Genomic DNA, 12,973 nt, shown 5'->3' with positions numbered 1-12,973 from the left:
TTTAGTTTCAAGGAAATCTTTGGTACCTGCCCTACAAACCAACCCTGGGCAAAGCTGGCTTGGTAAACACCCACACCAGCCAATAAACCTGGCATTCTCAGGAGGCCTGCTGTCAGTGCTGCCCTCTTGTGTCTGAAAAGCAGCATTTCATCCCACTCAGGCAATCCCTTACTCTTCCCTATTTAGAGACTTCTCAAATTTACAGGATCACTGCACTGGAAGGAACCAAAAAAGGTCACCTAGCAGGCCATCCGCTGTCAGGGCACGGCCAAGCTAAATCATCCTCAGCAGACTCCAGGTCTCTACCGAGACAGATTCCATAAATTTCTTTTATTAATCCGTTCCAGTCTGACACAAGATACTAAGTAGTTTTCAGCACTGATAAATTTTAATCACGTTATTTTGTCTTGTTGCTATGGTTTCCTATTTTAAAGTTGGAATAGCTACACACATTTTGTGTGTTCACTGGGCACAGTACTTAGTCAAGACGTGCATATTTTATAATTGTCTTAGGAGAAAAGTCTGTATGAAAATTCTTGTACTCCATTATTACTTTCAGTTCTGCCTTTTAGGGAGCACAAATTCATAAATACAACATGATACTCTTCTTTGGAACATCCCATATGTTTAACTACATCCTTATCACCAGCGCATCCTGTTCAAACATCATGTACCTATGTGCCCAGAATAGTCATTAAAACCAAGGTCATACTGCCATTCTTTTAATGGCTACAAAATACTTCATTTCAGGGGATGTACCATTAATTCATTCAATCGGATTCTCACAGATGAACACTTTCTCTCACATATCCCCCCTTTACTCTAAACCCAACAGCACGCAGGGGGCTGGAGTGTTCTAGATGCCGAGGACTGGTGACCCGCCACCTTTATTCTCAGTAACACAGAGCTGAGCAGGTTTAGGGGCCGGGAGACGTCCAAGTGCACCCTGTGCTTAGAAGGGCAGACCCAAACCAGGGGGCCCAACACGCCTACCTGAGCAAGTATCTTATAAAGCGGCTCCAAGATGAACTCTACGAAGCTCCTCTGGGAGCTGCTAGTTGGAGCCTTTTTGGTAAACTTCCGCCTGAAGAGAAACAAGAGTGTGATGGGCGGTCCAGGAGGAGCAGGCCGTGTTGCCGCCCCCCAGGGTGCACTTCCTAAGCCTGTGCCTGGGCAGGCGCCAGGGGAAGAGGTGAGTGTGGGAGAGCAGGGCCCCTGAGACGGCACGTGGTTCTGCCCCTCACGGACGCCTGCACTGAGCTGTGGGAGTCTCGCTGTCAGAGCTCATGCCACCAGCTCACTTAGAGGCGGGAAGATGGCAGCTCGTGTCTAAGAAAAAAGTAGGCTTTAATCTTCAGAACTCTTTCTCTGTCTGTTCTCACTTACTGGGAAAACGGATCACCCCTCTAGGGTTACTCCCCACACCCTACTTACGTCTTGGGGTTAAAGTAGATGTCACCCCAGAGTCTTTTAGCAAATTCCTGGTAGTTAATGTCACCTGTAAGAGAAGCCATACAATTATAATCTGCTTGGCAGACTATTGTTCAAAATTCTTTTTCAGGTACCACAAGTGGTTTGTAGCTGAGGAATTCTAGTGCCTTTCTTTCCAAGGCCCAGGCGTTTCCTTCTACCCAGGCAGGCAAACAAGGACACCAGGACACAAAGGACAAGACTGGCCTGCAGTTGACAAGGTCATGCTTGAGCCAAAGTGAGCACCCAGGTAGCACTCAATCTCTCGCAAGCACAGGACTGAGCGACAGGCAAGGGTACAGCTTTTACTCTTCCTTTGACAGAACAGGCTCAACTACCTATACGCTCTTCTCTGTCTGCACTAAGGCCCGGCCCGTTCTTTGTCACTTTGTGGCCTTTGTTGAGGCCCACGCCATGGGATAGCGGAGTCTATGGCTCCCTCATTGGTCCCCATCCACCGAAGCTCTATGCTGCTGCCAGTGTGGGCAACCTCAAAGCTGCAGTGACATGCTCAGGCTGACTAGCCCTAAACTTCCAGAAGGCAGACACCTAGCCCTCCAACTCCATCAATAACCTTTGGGCATCATTTTCCCATATGCAGAACGAAGGGGAAAAACTCAATGATCTCTGATATTCCTCCCAGTGCTGACTGCAGAAGTCTATACATGGCTTTCCATGATAATGGTGTTGGAGCCCACAGATGGCGCCTCTGTAACAGGGGCTTTAAGGGTGAATAATAACCTCTCCTGAGGCTTAGGGCCACTTTCAATCAGAAATCAAATCATTAATACATTATAATTATAGAAAAGGTCTTGGACTTTGCTTTATGTGTTGATACAAAAAAAATTCAGAAACCTATAAACTGAAATCCTATTCAGATGACTTCACTTACTGTCATTTTTTTAAAAAGAATCATCTGGAATAATGAAAATATATGTCTAATGATGAGAAAATGGCTAAATTATAGCACAAGTATACAGGAGACCAACGGGCAGTTACATAAAATAATTGTTATAAATAAATTTTAATAAAACAGGCAAATTGTTATGCTCCAATGCTGTGTGAATATCTTATATTTTATATATGTATATAAAATATGACCTCATTTATGTAAAATACTAGACAGAGAAGGAAACTATAACAAAACATCTCTGCCTTGGCTGGGTGGCTCAATTGGTTGGAGTGTCAAACACCAAAATGTTGCAGGTTCGATTCCCAGTTAGGGCACATGCCTAGGTTGTGGGTTCAATCCCTGGTCAGGACATGTATGGGAGGCAACTGATCGATGTTTCTCTCTCCCTCTTCCTCTCTCTCTGAAATAAACAAACATATCTTCAAGTGAGGATTTAAAAAACATGTTTCCAATGGTTACGATAATGACCATTCATGGCCATTTTTTGCTTTCTTGGTTAGATTCTACTTTATTTTCCACTTTTCTGCAATGAGAATGCAGTATATATGTGTACGTATTCAAAAAAAGAAACAAGAGCCACTGCGGTAGCCATTAAGGAGTAGCAGCCATGGCCCTCCCCTACCCCATGGCGTGGGCCTCAACAAAGGCCACAAAGTGACGAAGAACATGAGCAAGCCGAGGCACAGCCGCCGCCGCGGGCGCCTCACCCAGCACACCAAGTTCGTGCGGGACATGATCCGAGAGGTGTGTGGCTTTGCCCCCTATGAACGGCGCGCCATGGAGCTGCTCAAGGTCTCTAAGGACAAGAGGGCCCTGAAATTCATCAAGAAAAGGGTGGGGACACACATCCGTGCCAAGAGGAAGAGAGAGGAGCTGAGCAATGTCCTTGCAGCCATGAGGAAGGCAGCAGCCAAGAAGGACTGAGCCCTATCCCCTCTGTGTAATAAAACCTGTTCAGGAAAAAAGAAAAAGAAACAAGAAACAAGAAAAGCGAGGCTTCATTTACCCATTCTCCCTACACGTGCACACCCCGAGCAGGAGACAGGCCCACTGCCTGGTGGGAACAGAAGCCCTGGGCCTTCCACGCCTACCAGTCGTGAGGCTTTGTAAGGGCCTGTCTCCTGAGCTCTAAACACAGGGTGATAACGACCCCTCCCTCTAATGAAGTACCATATGTGACACAACGTTCAGGACATGGGATCCTAGGGGGTCTAAAGGAATCGGGCAGGCACAGAGGCAGAGGCACGCGGGAGCCTCCTGATGGGGTGCTGGTCCCAGGGCTCTGCTGTCGGGGCTCCAGGGACCTGTACAGTCACTCGGCTGGACCTCCCAGCGGCGGCTCATTTGCACTGACTGCATATCCAACATGGAGTTCTTAAGCAGGCCCACGAAATTTCTACCTGCCTGGATATGGCCGAAGACACTAGAATACTGCTAACGAGGGAGAGTCCTCTTTGAGGAAGAGGTCTGGAGGGGCTTTGTGAGCACGGGTGATTCCTTGCTGGCAGAATTTACCTCACCCTGGGCGAGAGCCTTAGTCCTAAAATGAGCTCTTGCTTCATCTTTTTCTTCCTCGTCACCTTTATTGTTCTGTTTTTTAAAAACCACTTGGCCTGAAGAAAGGACCTAGGGGCCAAAAAGAGCCCCCCTGTGTGAGAATTAACAGTTGGTAAAACGCTCCCCCAACAGGGGACTCTGGCGCGAGGCCAATTTCTAAACCATTCAGCAGGAAAGGCCCATGTGACTCTGGGGAAGCTGGCGAGACGAACTGCCAGCCAGAGCTCACCGAACGTGTCTGCGTAGATCTTGGCAAAGGAGCCCAGTGTGAAGCAGATGCTGTACTGGGAGCTGGAGAAGCAGACGTTGCCCAGGAGCGGGGACAGGATCAGGTTCTCGTCAGTGGAGTACATGCTGAAACGGAGACAGCTGTGAGCGCGCAGCCAGGTGGGCGCGCCGCCGAGGGCGGAGGGCAGGGCCCGACATCGCGGGCGCGGCCCGGCCTCTGCCCTCAGACGGGGCTTGTGTAATACGGTCAGCTCTGCCGACAGCCCAGTCCAAGAAAGTGACATGATGAAGTTGTTCCCTAACTCCCAGCAACAAGCCGGCCTCCCAGAGCCAGGAGCGCCCTGCGTGACGGTGAAGTGAGCCACCCTGGACAGACGAGGGGAAGCTTGGAGGCCAGACACGAAGGTCTTAGGACACAGGAAATGAATCTAATGTGACTGGAGAGAAATGTGCTCTGGAGAAATCTCAGTTTTACAAACACAGATATAAACACTCGTATAAACAATTGAATACATGAATAAAAGAAAAAGTAACTTTGCTCCTCAATCTTGATGTTCTTTATTCTGTTTCGTTTGGCTTGTTTTTCAAATTTGTGTTAAAACTTTGTATCTCAAAAGCCATGCAGAAGCATCAGCACCCCAAGCTCACTAGCACTTGCAAGAAAACCAGTTATACCCAGGGATCAAGCCCCAGCCCCGGCCTTACTACACAATGTTTTATGGAACTTAAATTCAGAAATAAAAGTACTGGCTTACGAAGAACACTCCCCTACCTCACTCTACCCCACTCCCAAGCTATGCTCCCCAGAGGCAACTGCTTTCAATTCTTTTAAAGCGGCTTTTGGAGCATTTACCTCCATATCTCTAAATGTTTATATTGCTATTTGTTTAAAGGTTGAGAAATGACTTCCTCTTTTGGTAGGTCAGGATATAGCCCTATTCCACCCCATCTCCCTTTTTGAAGAACTGTGTCATTTCCTATTTTGGATTCCTGATACTGTATTGGGCTCTAGTTATTCTCAGTCCTTCCAGGGACAGGAAGAAGCAATTCCTGCTGAGAGTCAGTGCCACAAAGCAGAGAAACTCCTGGATGTAAATCTGCCTCTGGCTACGCAGGCGCTGTCCCCAGTCCTCAACTGCAGGAGTGTTCTCTCAGGAAAGTGGTCTCTTCCCAGGCCCTTTGAGGGGTCTCAAGAAGTTGTCTGGTACATTCTTCAGCCTACAGATAAAACTGTCTTGAAGACATACTTAAATCTATTTTTCAAAGCCACCTTAATACCGTACTCAGCAGTCTCCTCAACCATCACTCACAATTACTAACGCACACTCTTGTAAACCTATCTTGGAAAGCAGCTATGTCCGGAAACAACAGCCAACAGTTCCCTCATTTCCTTAGTGCTAGTAACAGCAGCTAGCATTATTCACCGATCAGTTGCTGCTAAGTGCTCGAAGTGTGCTACATCAGATCAGATACCTATTTAATTTCTTGTAATATCTCATTAGGTGAATATTATTATTATCATCCCCTTTTTATAGAAGCAGAAACGGAGGCTCTACAAGCTTAAGGACTGTGCTCACCTTTACACGGTTGCAGTGAGGGGAAGATGAGACTGATTCGAGAGCTCAAGGCATTGGCCACAATACTAAATTGAAGATGTGTGAAGGTGCGTGCACAACAGGTTAAGGCAGAAAGTGAATGAAGCCAAGGCTGTGGGGACAGTCCCCGCAGTGCCATGGAATGAGCCTCTAGCCCTGCCCAACATGCTCACCCATGCATGTCAAGAAAGCAGAGTTGCCCCCAGAGTTCTAGGTTAAAATTTATAAAACTAGAGTCCCCCAGGACACTGCCACGTTCCTTGTACCTTATTAATCCATTGACCTCATCTACAATGTGACGCAGCTTGTAATAAGCATCAGTCGGAGGCAGCTTCAGCTCCAGGATCAGCCGGTCGATCTTGTTGATGCACACGGTGACCGCCAGCCTCTCCTGCACCGCGTGCTTGATCAGCCGCTCTGTGTTCAGCATCACCTGAGACACAGGTGGTAACGGCGAAGAGGATGGGGAAGGCCAGAGCAAAGTTAAAGAGGCACTGTTTTAAAATCTGAAGTATGAGGAAAAGAGGACCTGGGGGAATAGACTACTGGGTGGAAACAGAGGGTATCTTGCCCAAAGGCAGATTCAGGAACTTTAAGAGGGCACCCTGTAGGACTGAGAGCTGACTAAATACAGCGACGATGTTGGAGCCAGGTTTCTCAGTGCTAGAGAAGGAACAGAAGAATTAGGAAGAACCTATGGTGCTAAAATGGAATTGCAGGGATTAGGATAAATTAATGATTTCTCCCTTTTTTGTGGGTATTTTTTAATACATACGAGTATAAACAGTTATAGATATGTATGAATATATATGATCTGTATTCAGTGAAAGGACCTAAAAGCAATGCACCTCAGTAGCAATGAACATATCCTGATCTGTTTCTACTATAAGGAGCCAGAGTTCCTTGGAGAAATGGCTGATTCCAGGACTGGGGCAGGGAAAAGCCCAAGGTGAGTCTGGAATATCTTTTTGTGCCTAAATGCAAGAAGTACTGAAAAAAAAGAAGAAGGAAAAAAAAGGACATGTCAAAAGGATAAAGGAGCCAGCATGAAGGAGCCTTCGCTAGCCAAATCTGGGATAACTAGACTATCAAAAGATATAAGGATAGTAATGGATTCAACCCAACAAGTAAAATAAAAATCCATGAATCCATACTTATAATAGCAAACAGAGAAGGAAAAGCTCTTCCTTACAACAGAAATCCAACCAATAAATACAGAAGGAAAAATAAGAGTTAGAAAATCACTATTTGCAACTCATAGGAACAAGTCAGGAGCCCTGGCTGGTGTGGCTCAGTGGACTGAGTGCCAGCCTGCGAACCAAAGGGTTGCCAGTTCGATTCCCAGTCAGGGCATATGCCTGAGTTGTGGGCCAGGTCCCCAGTAGGGGGCGTGTGAGAGACAATCACACACTGATGTTTCTCTCCCTCTCTTTCTCCCACCCATCCCTTCTAAAAATAAATGAAATCTAAAGAAAAGAAAGAAACAAGCTAGGAATGATCAGTAGATGATAAAAGTTGTAGGCGAAGTTTGGTAAGGAATAGATTGTATAATAGATTCAAGGTATCACCCTACAATTTATTTATTACAAAGGGGAAAATTGTAATTCTACACTGAAGAAAAACCTGACAGACCGGCTTTAACCAGTGTTCAAAGTTAACACCACCAATGGGACAAGGGGACGTCATTGGTCCCCAGGATGTGATGGACTAAAAACAACACAACTGTACTTACGAAGTAATCCTGCCAAAAATAACGTGAACATATTCATGAAGAACATTAGGCCCCCCAAACAGACATTCTACAAAATAAACGGTGTATCCCCTTTGCCAGTGTCGCAAAAGGCCAAGAGAGGTAGAAGAACTGTGCCAACCAATGAAAAGAAACTGAAGAGACATGAAGACTAAGTGCTACAAAGCATCCTGGATTAGGAAAAAAATTCTATAAAGGATATTACTGGGAAAATTAGTGAGACTAAGTTCTGCAGAAAAAGATCCGTACAACAATATTGTACCAACGTTAGAGTCCCTGATTTTGATAACTGTCCTATGGTTATGTACATGAATGCCTTTGTTCTTGGGAAATACATTCTGAAATATTTTACTTCCAAATGGTTCAAAGGGAGAACACACACACGTGTTCATGTACAGGAAGAATTACAAAGCAAATGTGGGTGATTTCTTTGTACTTACAACTTTCCAACAAGTCTGAAATTATTCCAAACCAGTCAATTTTAAAAAAGGCAACTCTGGCTCCCTCTGCTGGCTATCTCACTAATGACAACGTGAATGAAGTGAGCCAAATTACCTACTATAAAAGATACCGTGGGCCTTTTCACTCTCTTGTGATTAGAAAAACTCATTAACATTTAAAATCCATTTACATAAATACACTTTCCTCCCCTCCTTTTATTTACATTTGTCATTTTATCTTTGTGTTTTCTGAATGGCAATGGGTCCTATCATTCATTTTGAGCTTCACTGGGCAGGGAGTAAGGAGCTCATACTGGAAACTAATTTTGAACTTCATTTGCTACCTTAATTTTAGGGCAAATGGGAGCCTAAGTCCCAGATTTGCATGTTCTCTGGCTCCCGCCTTGCTCAGTGCTCTGGGCACGCAGCGGGGCAAACCTAACCAAGAGGAGGGGTCCATACTCACGCCCTCAGCAGCATCGATGAAAAGGACCACTCCATCCGAGATGCGCAAGCCAGCCGTGACCTCATCAGAAAAATTCACATGTCCTGGAAAGCAAACACCAACTACGTCACTGACAAAGCCGCCGTCTGTGTGGCGGCCATCACCAGCACGTGGTCTGAGGGGCACCGGGGAGCACGCGAACCCCCGGCCTCCCTTTCCCTTCTCCCCACAGCTCACTGCAGTGTACTGCATTCCACCATTAGAGTCACATTCTGGGATCAAACTTTTCTACAGGAGGTCCCCAAACATAAAAAGAAGGAAGTTTTTACCCAGGAGGGCCCAACATATTCACATCCATGTACCAGCTTAGTCTAATGAGCGGTAAGCAGAGTACTGCAGGGCAGGAGACCATTTGGAGGCAGGAGGGAAGGAAGAGGCTGGCTGGAGCATGGGAGACGGTCCGGCCAGGTGCTGCCGGCGGGGGCAGGGCTGACAGCTATGAGGGCATTGGGCAGGAAGGCCTATCTGTCAAAACTCAAATTTTCCTATTTAAAACTCTGCCCGATTTGGTCTTCTCCAAAAGATGAGTCAGCCACAGGGCCAGGCACACGGCTCGCATGTGTGTCCACTGGCAGTTGGTATGTTGCCCCTATGGTCTGCTTCAAAAGCCTGAGTGCCAGAGGCAGGGGACCACGCTGACTCACCTTTGTTACCATGGCATCCAGCACGGGGCCTGACACAGGCCCAAGTGAGTCAAGGAGTAAGAGTCCCTAAAATTTAAATATTCTAGAACAGAGTAAAGACGGGAGCAAAATGGGAGGCCTGGAGCACAGTGCTTGCTAATAAACTGGTCAGGAGCAAAGGAGATGAGAGTCAAGGTATGTCCTACCCGGGGTGTCCATTATGTTGAAGAGGTAAGATTTTCCTTTGGTATCTGGCAAAACCACTGTCACCGGAGTGCTCTTGATGCCAACGCCCCTCTGAAAGTCACAGAAAGAGAGTGGTCAAGGCTCCTTCCTATGCAAGAGGGGTTCATTCTGCTCTCGGAGCTTGCCAGTTGCTAGTAAATTACACACTGATATCGCTCCTTGTAGTGGGTGTGATTTGCATCTAGGCCTCTAACCAGAATGACCTTGAAAACAAAATACCTTAAACAGAAATTTTTGGGGGGTGGGATGGGAGGGTTGGTTCAAATACAAAAGAGTAAAAATAAAAATGAACAAGCAAGCAAAGTTGTATTAAACCTTAAGGAAGACTCCAGGATCCTAAAGTCTTACCCTTTTCATACACAGGAAACAAAAATAATAACCAAGCATCATGTAAGTAAAAAGAAACAATCTGGGGCAATTGAGGTTAAAAAAAATTATAAAAGCTATAACGGAGTAATTATTTTTTTTTTTAAAGATTTTATTTATTTATTTTTAGAGAGAGGGGAAGAGAGGAAAGAAGAGAGGGAGAGAAACATCGATGTGAGAAACATCGATGAGTTGCCTCTCGCATGTCCTGAACCAGGGACCTGGCCTGCAACCCAGGCCTGCGCCCTGACTGGGAATCGAATGGCGACCTTTCAGCCTGCAGGCTGGTACTCAATCCACTGAGCCACAGCAGCCAGAGCTCTAGTCAAGTAAATATAGTAAGAAACAACACTAGCTAACATTTGTTGATTGTTTATCACATGCTGGCACCATTCAAAGTTCCTTTAGTTAACCATACTTCTATTTATTTACTTGAGCTGACCATGCAGTCATTCAAGGAAAAGAGACATAACTAAAGAGGGGGGCCTGACTGGTAGGGGTGAGTGGGGTGGGTGTTACTCTGCAAACTGAAAGGTTGCCAGTTCGATTCCCACTCAGGGCACATGCCTGGGTTGCAAGCCAGGTCCCCAGGTGGGGGTGAGCAAGAGGCAACTTCATGTTTTGCACATCGACGTTTTTCTCTCTTTCTCCCTTTCCCATGCTCTAAAAATAAATTTAAAATTTTTTTAAATTAAAAGAAAAAAAACACCCCACAAGAAATAAAGAGGGACAAAGAGAAAGGTATAGAGGGGAAGAATAAAAACCCAGATGGAAACAAAGAACCACCAGTTGGAATGTTAAAAACAGAGATGTATGCTCACTGCTTTATACAGAAAGAGGAGCACAAAGACAGACAAATGAAACCCATCTTAAAGACAAGCTACTCCTAGAAAGGAATTGTCATATGGATGAAGTCATCTTATAGAGTTTAATCATGATGTGATTTAAAAAATCATGTTGTGCCCTGGCTGGTGTGGTTCAATAGATTGAGTGCCAGGCTGCAAACCAGAGGGTCGCCAGTTCGATTCCCAGTCAGGGCGCATGCCTGGGGTGTGGGCTGGGTCCCCAGTTGGGGGCGTGAGAGAAGCAACCGCACAGATGTTTCTACTCCTCTCTTTCTCCCTCCCTTTCCCTCTCTCTAAAAATAAATAAATAAAATCTTCAAAAAAAAAAAAAAAAAAATCATGTTGAGCTTCTGTATAACTTACAGTATTTGCCCTGTTAGGCCACATTAAATTCAGTTAAGGATGGAGGGTCCCCCTCTTTACCCTGCTGCTTACCTACCTAGCCCTCAAGTTGCAGATTATGGGATGACAGGTAGAAGCAGGGAGATAAAAACGTGGGAGTGAGAGAGGGGGATGCAGTATGGACCAAAGCATTAGCATAAAGGCTCCCTACGCCCCTGCAAAACGACTGCTGCTGGGTCTGGCGTAGGCAACAACTGCATTTCCCAAGGCACACTCACCTCCTGCTCTGTGAAGAGGATGTCAGTGTAGCACAGCTGAAAAAAAGAGAACTGTCCTTACCGCCTGCATTCAGACTTCCCTCCCGCACAAACCATCCATCACTTCCCTCACCACCTCCCAACTCAGGGTTTCTGCCTCAGGAGAACAGGCTGAAGAGAGCAGAGTGTTCCTACAGAAATTACAGACAATGAGACCAGTGCATTCCTAGGTGGGAAGTACTCCAGGATGTGTGTGTTTTCGGGGGGCGGGGGGGGGGCTGTCACTGGAGACCAGGTATGGCTGGAGAGCTAAATTATATCAAATGCACCAAATTCTTAGAGTGGTAAAGGGAGACACAGCCAGCCTTCATGGAATCCCCACATGTCAAAACAGTCAATCTGGCGGAGACTGAACAAATTATTGCACTGAGACTTGCTGCCATGCTTGGCCTCATTCACAGGCATTTAAATTTATCACGAAAACAACAAGGGCCAATTGTATTATATTTATAGAGGAGGGTTTTAATACTGTGACAGGAAAGAATAGGCTATAAAAGTCAAGACATATCAGAACAGAGGAAGGATCCCAAGTGCGTAACAGATTGTACAAAAACACTGCAGGTTAATATTCTTTATGCCCCTGAGAAAGTTGTAATTATTTTCTTAAAAGCTACTAAGATTACAATTATAAAGCAGCACTTTGTAGGTGTCATTATTTATAATGACTGAGAGGGCCGAAGGAAGGGGAAGAAGAGAGACACACCCTGCATATTCCGAATGGTTCATCCTGAACTCCCAACACAATTTCTACTTACATCTTGGTCATAGCGCTTTCTGATTTCCGGGTGAGTCTGCTCTATTAAACAATCCACAAAACACGTCTGAAAGGAAACAGAAGGTTAAGACCTGCCAACCACAGAAGAAAATCTATTCTACCCTTCTCCCAGCTCCTAATCCACCACAAAGTTCAGGGAGACAGAGAGGAGGGAGAGAACGGGGAGGATTACGGGTCAGCAAAAAATTAACACTGATGTCACAGGATTATTTTCAAATGAAATATACAACCTTTCTTAGACAAGCATCCCCAGGGAAATGAAAACATATAAAATCAGAGTAAAGCTCGGCTTTCTCTCATCTGTCTAGCTGCAGACCTGAGGCTCAGGCATGCAAGTATCTTACTGACAGGCTCCACCCACTGCTCAGGGAAAGCCAGAATTTCAGGGCAAGGTCTCACGATAAGCAGGGAGGCCCCCAGAATCAGAAGGCCTAGCCTTCTGGGCCCAAACCCCGACCTCTGACTCTGAGGGCTGAAAACACGAGCAGGAACGGAGAGAAGCCCTGTTCCAAGTAGCCAAAAGCTCTCCTACCTTGCCGTGATGGAGATGGCCGCAAAGCGTCACATTTCTGATGAGCTCTGAGTTATCCATCAGGTCTGCCAAAAAGCTGAAGGGAGAAAGGAAAAGAGAAAAGGGTCTTCGGCAACAGTTTTCAAGAGGGGAGAGGCATAAAAGTGTTTTAAGTATTTTTAGTTGTTCAGGAACAATTTCTAGACCAACGAGAGCATGCTCAGAGGCAGACATGAATTTCTACATCTATCCAGTTCTGGCTTTGGGAATGGAATAGATTTATCCACCACGGTGACACAATCTGTGAAATGTCACAAGGCTTTTAACAGTAAAATAATTTTAAAAGCAAGCAAGGAAAAAAAAAACCCAACCAAAAACCAAATACCGGACCTAATACACATACATGAGTAACGTCCCTTTCAAAATCTTCAGGTTAGACGCTATCCATTTATTTCATTGATGTTAAGGGGACTTAAAATAATTTTGGGAG

At 45.7% G+C, this 12,973-nt stretch overlaps 1 protein-coding gene and 1 pseudogene across 1 annotated transcript in view; one reads left to right on the top strand and one right to left on the bottom strand.

The window, feature by feature from the left end:
• EFTUD2 (elongation factor Tu GTP binding domain containing 2) overlaps positions 1-12,973 on the bottom strand; it is a 33,916-nt gene that overhangs the window by 10,354 nt on the left and 10,589 nt on the right. Inside the window, exons 5-13 of the mRNA XM_054593285.1 lie at positions 12,505-12,580; positions 11,953-12,018; positions 11,159-11,194; positions 9,288-9,378; positions 8,420-8,502; positions 6,030-6,196; positions 4,170-4,294; positions 1,435-1,498; positions 994-1,084 (exon numbers count right to left, since the gene is read on the bottom strand). Coding sequence (XP_054449260.1) covers positions 994-1,084; positions 1,435-1,498; positions 4,170-4,294; positions 6,030-6,196; positions 8,420-8,502; positions 9,288-9,378; positions 11,159-11,194; positions 11,953-12,018; positions 12,505-12,580 — 799 coding nt within the window. The remainder of the gene's footprint in view (positions 1-993; positions 1,085-1,434; positions 1,499-4,169; positions 4,295-6,029; positions 6,197-8,419; positions 8,503-9,287; positions 9,379-11,158; positions 11,195-11,952; positions 12,019-12,504; positions 12,581-12,973) is intronic.
• Positions 2,991-3,348, top strand: LOC129086640 (60S ribosomal protein L36-like; annotated as a pseudogene).

Source organism: Pteronotus mesoamericanus, unplaced genomic scaffold (genome assembly GCF_021234165.1).
Source record: "Pteronotus mesoamericanus isolate MK-2021 breed Mesoamerican mustached bat unplaced genomic scaffold, CSHL_Meso_final scaffold_408, whole genome shotgun sequence".
Taxonomy (NCBI): domain Eukaryota; kingdom Metazoa; phylum Chordata; class Mammalia; order Chiroptera; family Mormoopidae; genus Pteronotus; species Pteronotus mesoamericanus.
The sequence above is the reverse complement of the archived record's forward strand: the minus strand, read 5'-3'. Positions and strand labels throughout refer to the sequence as shown.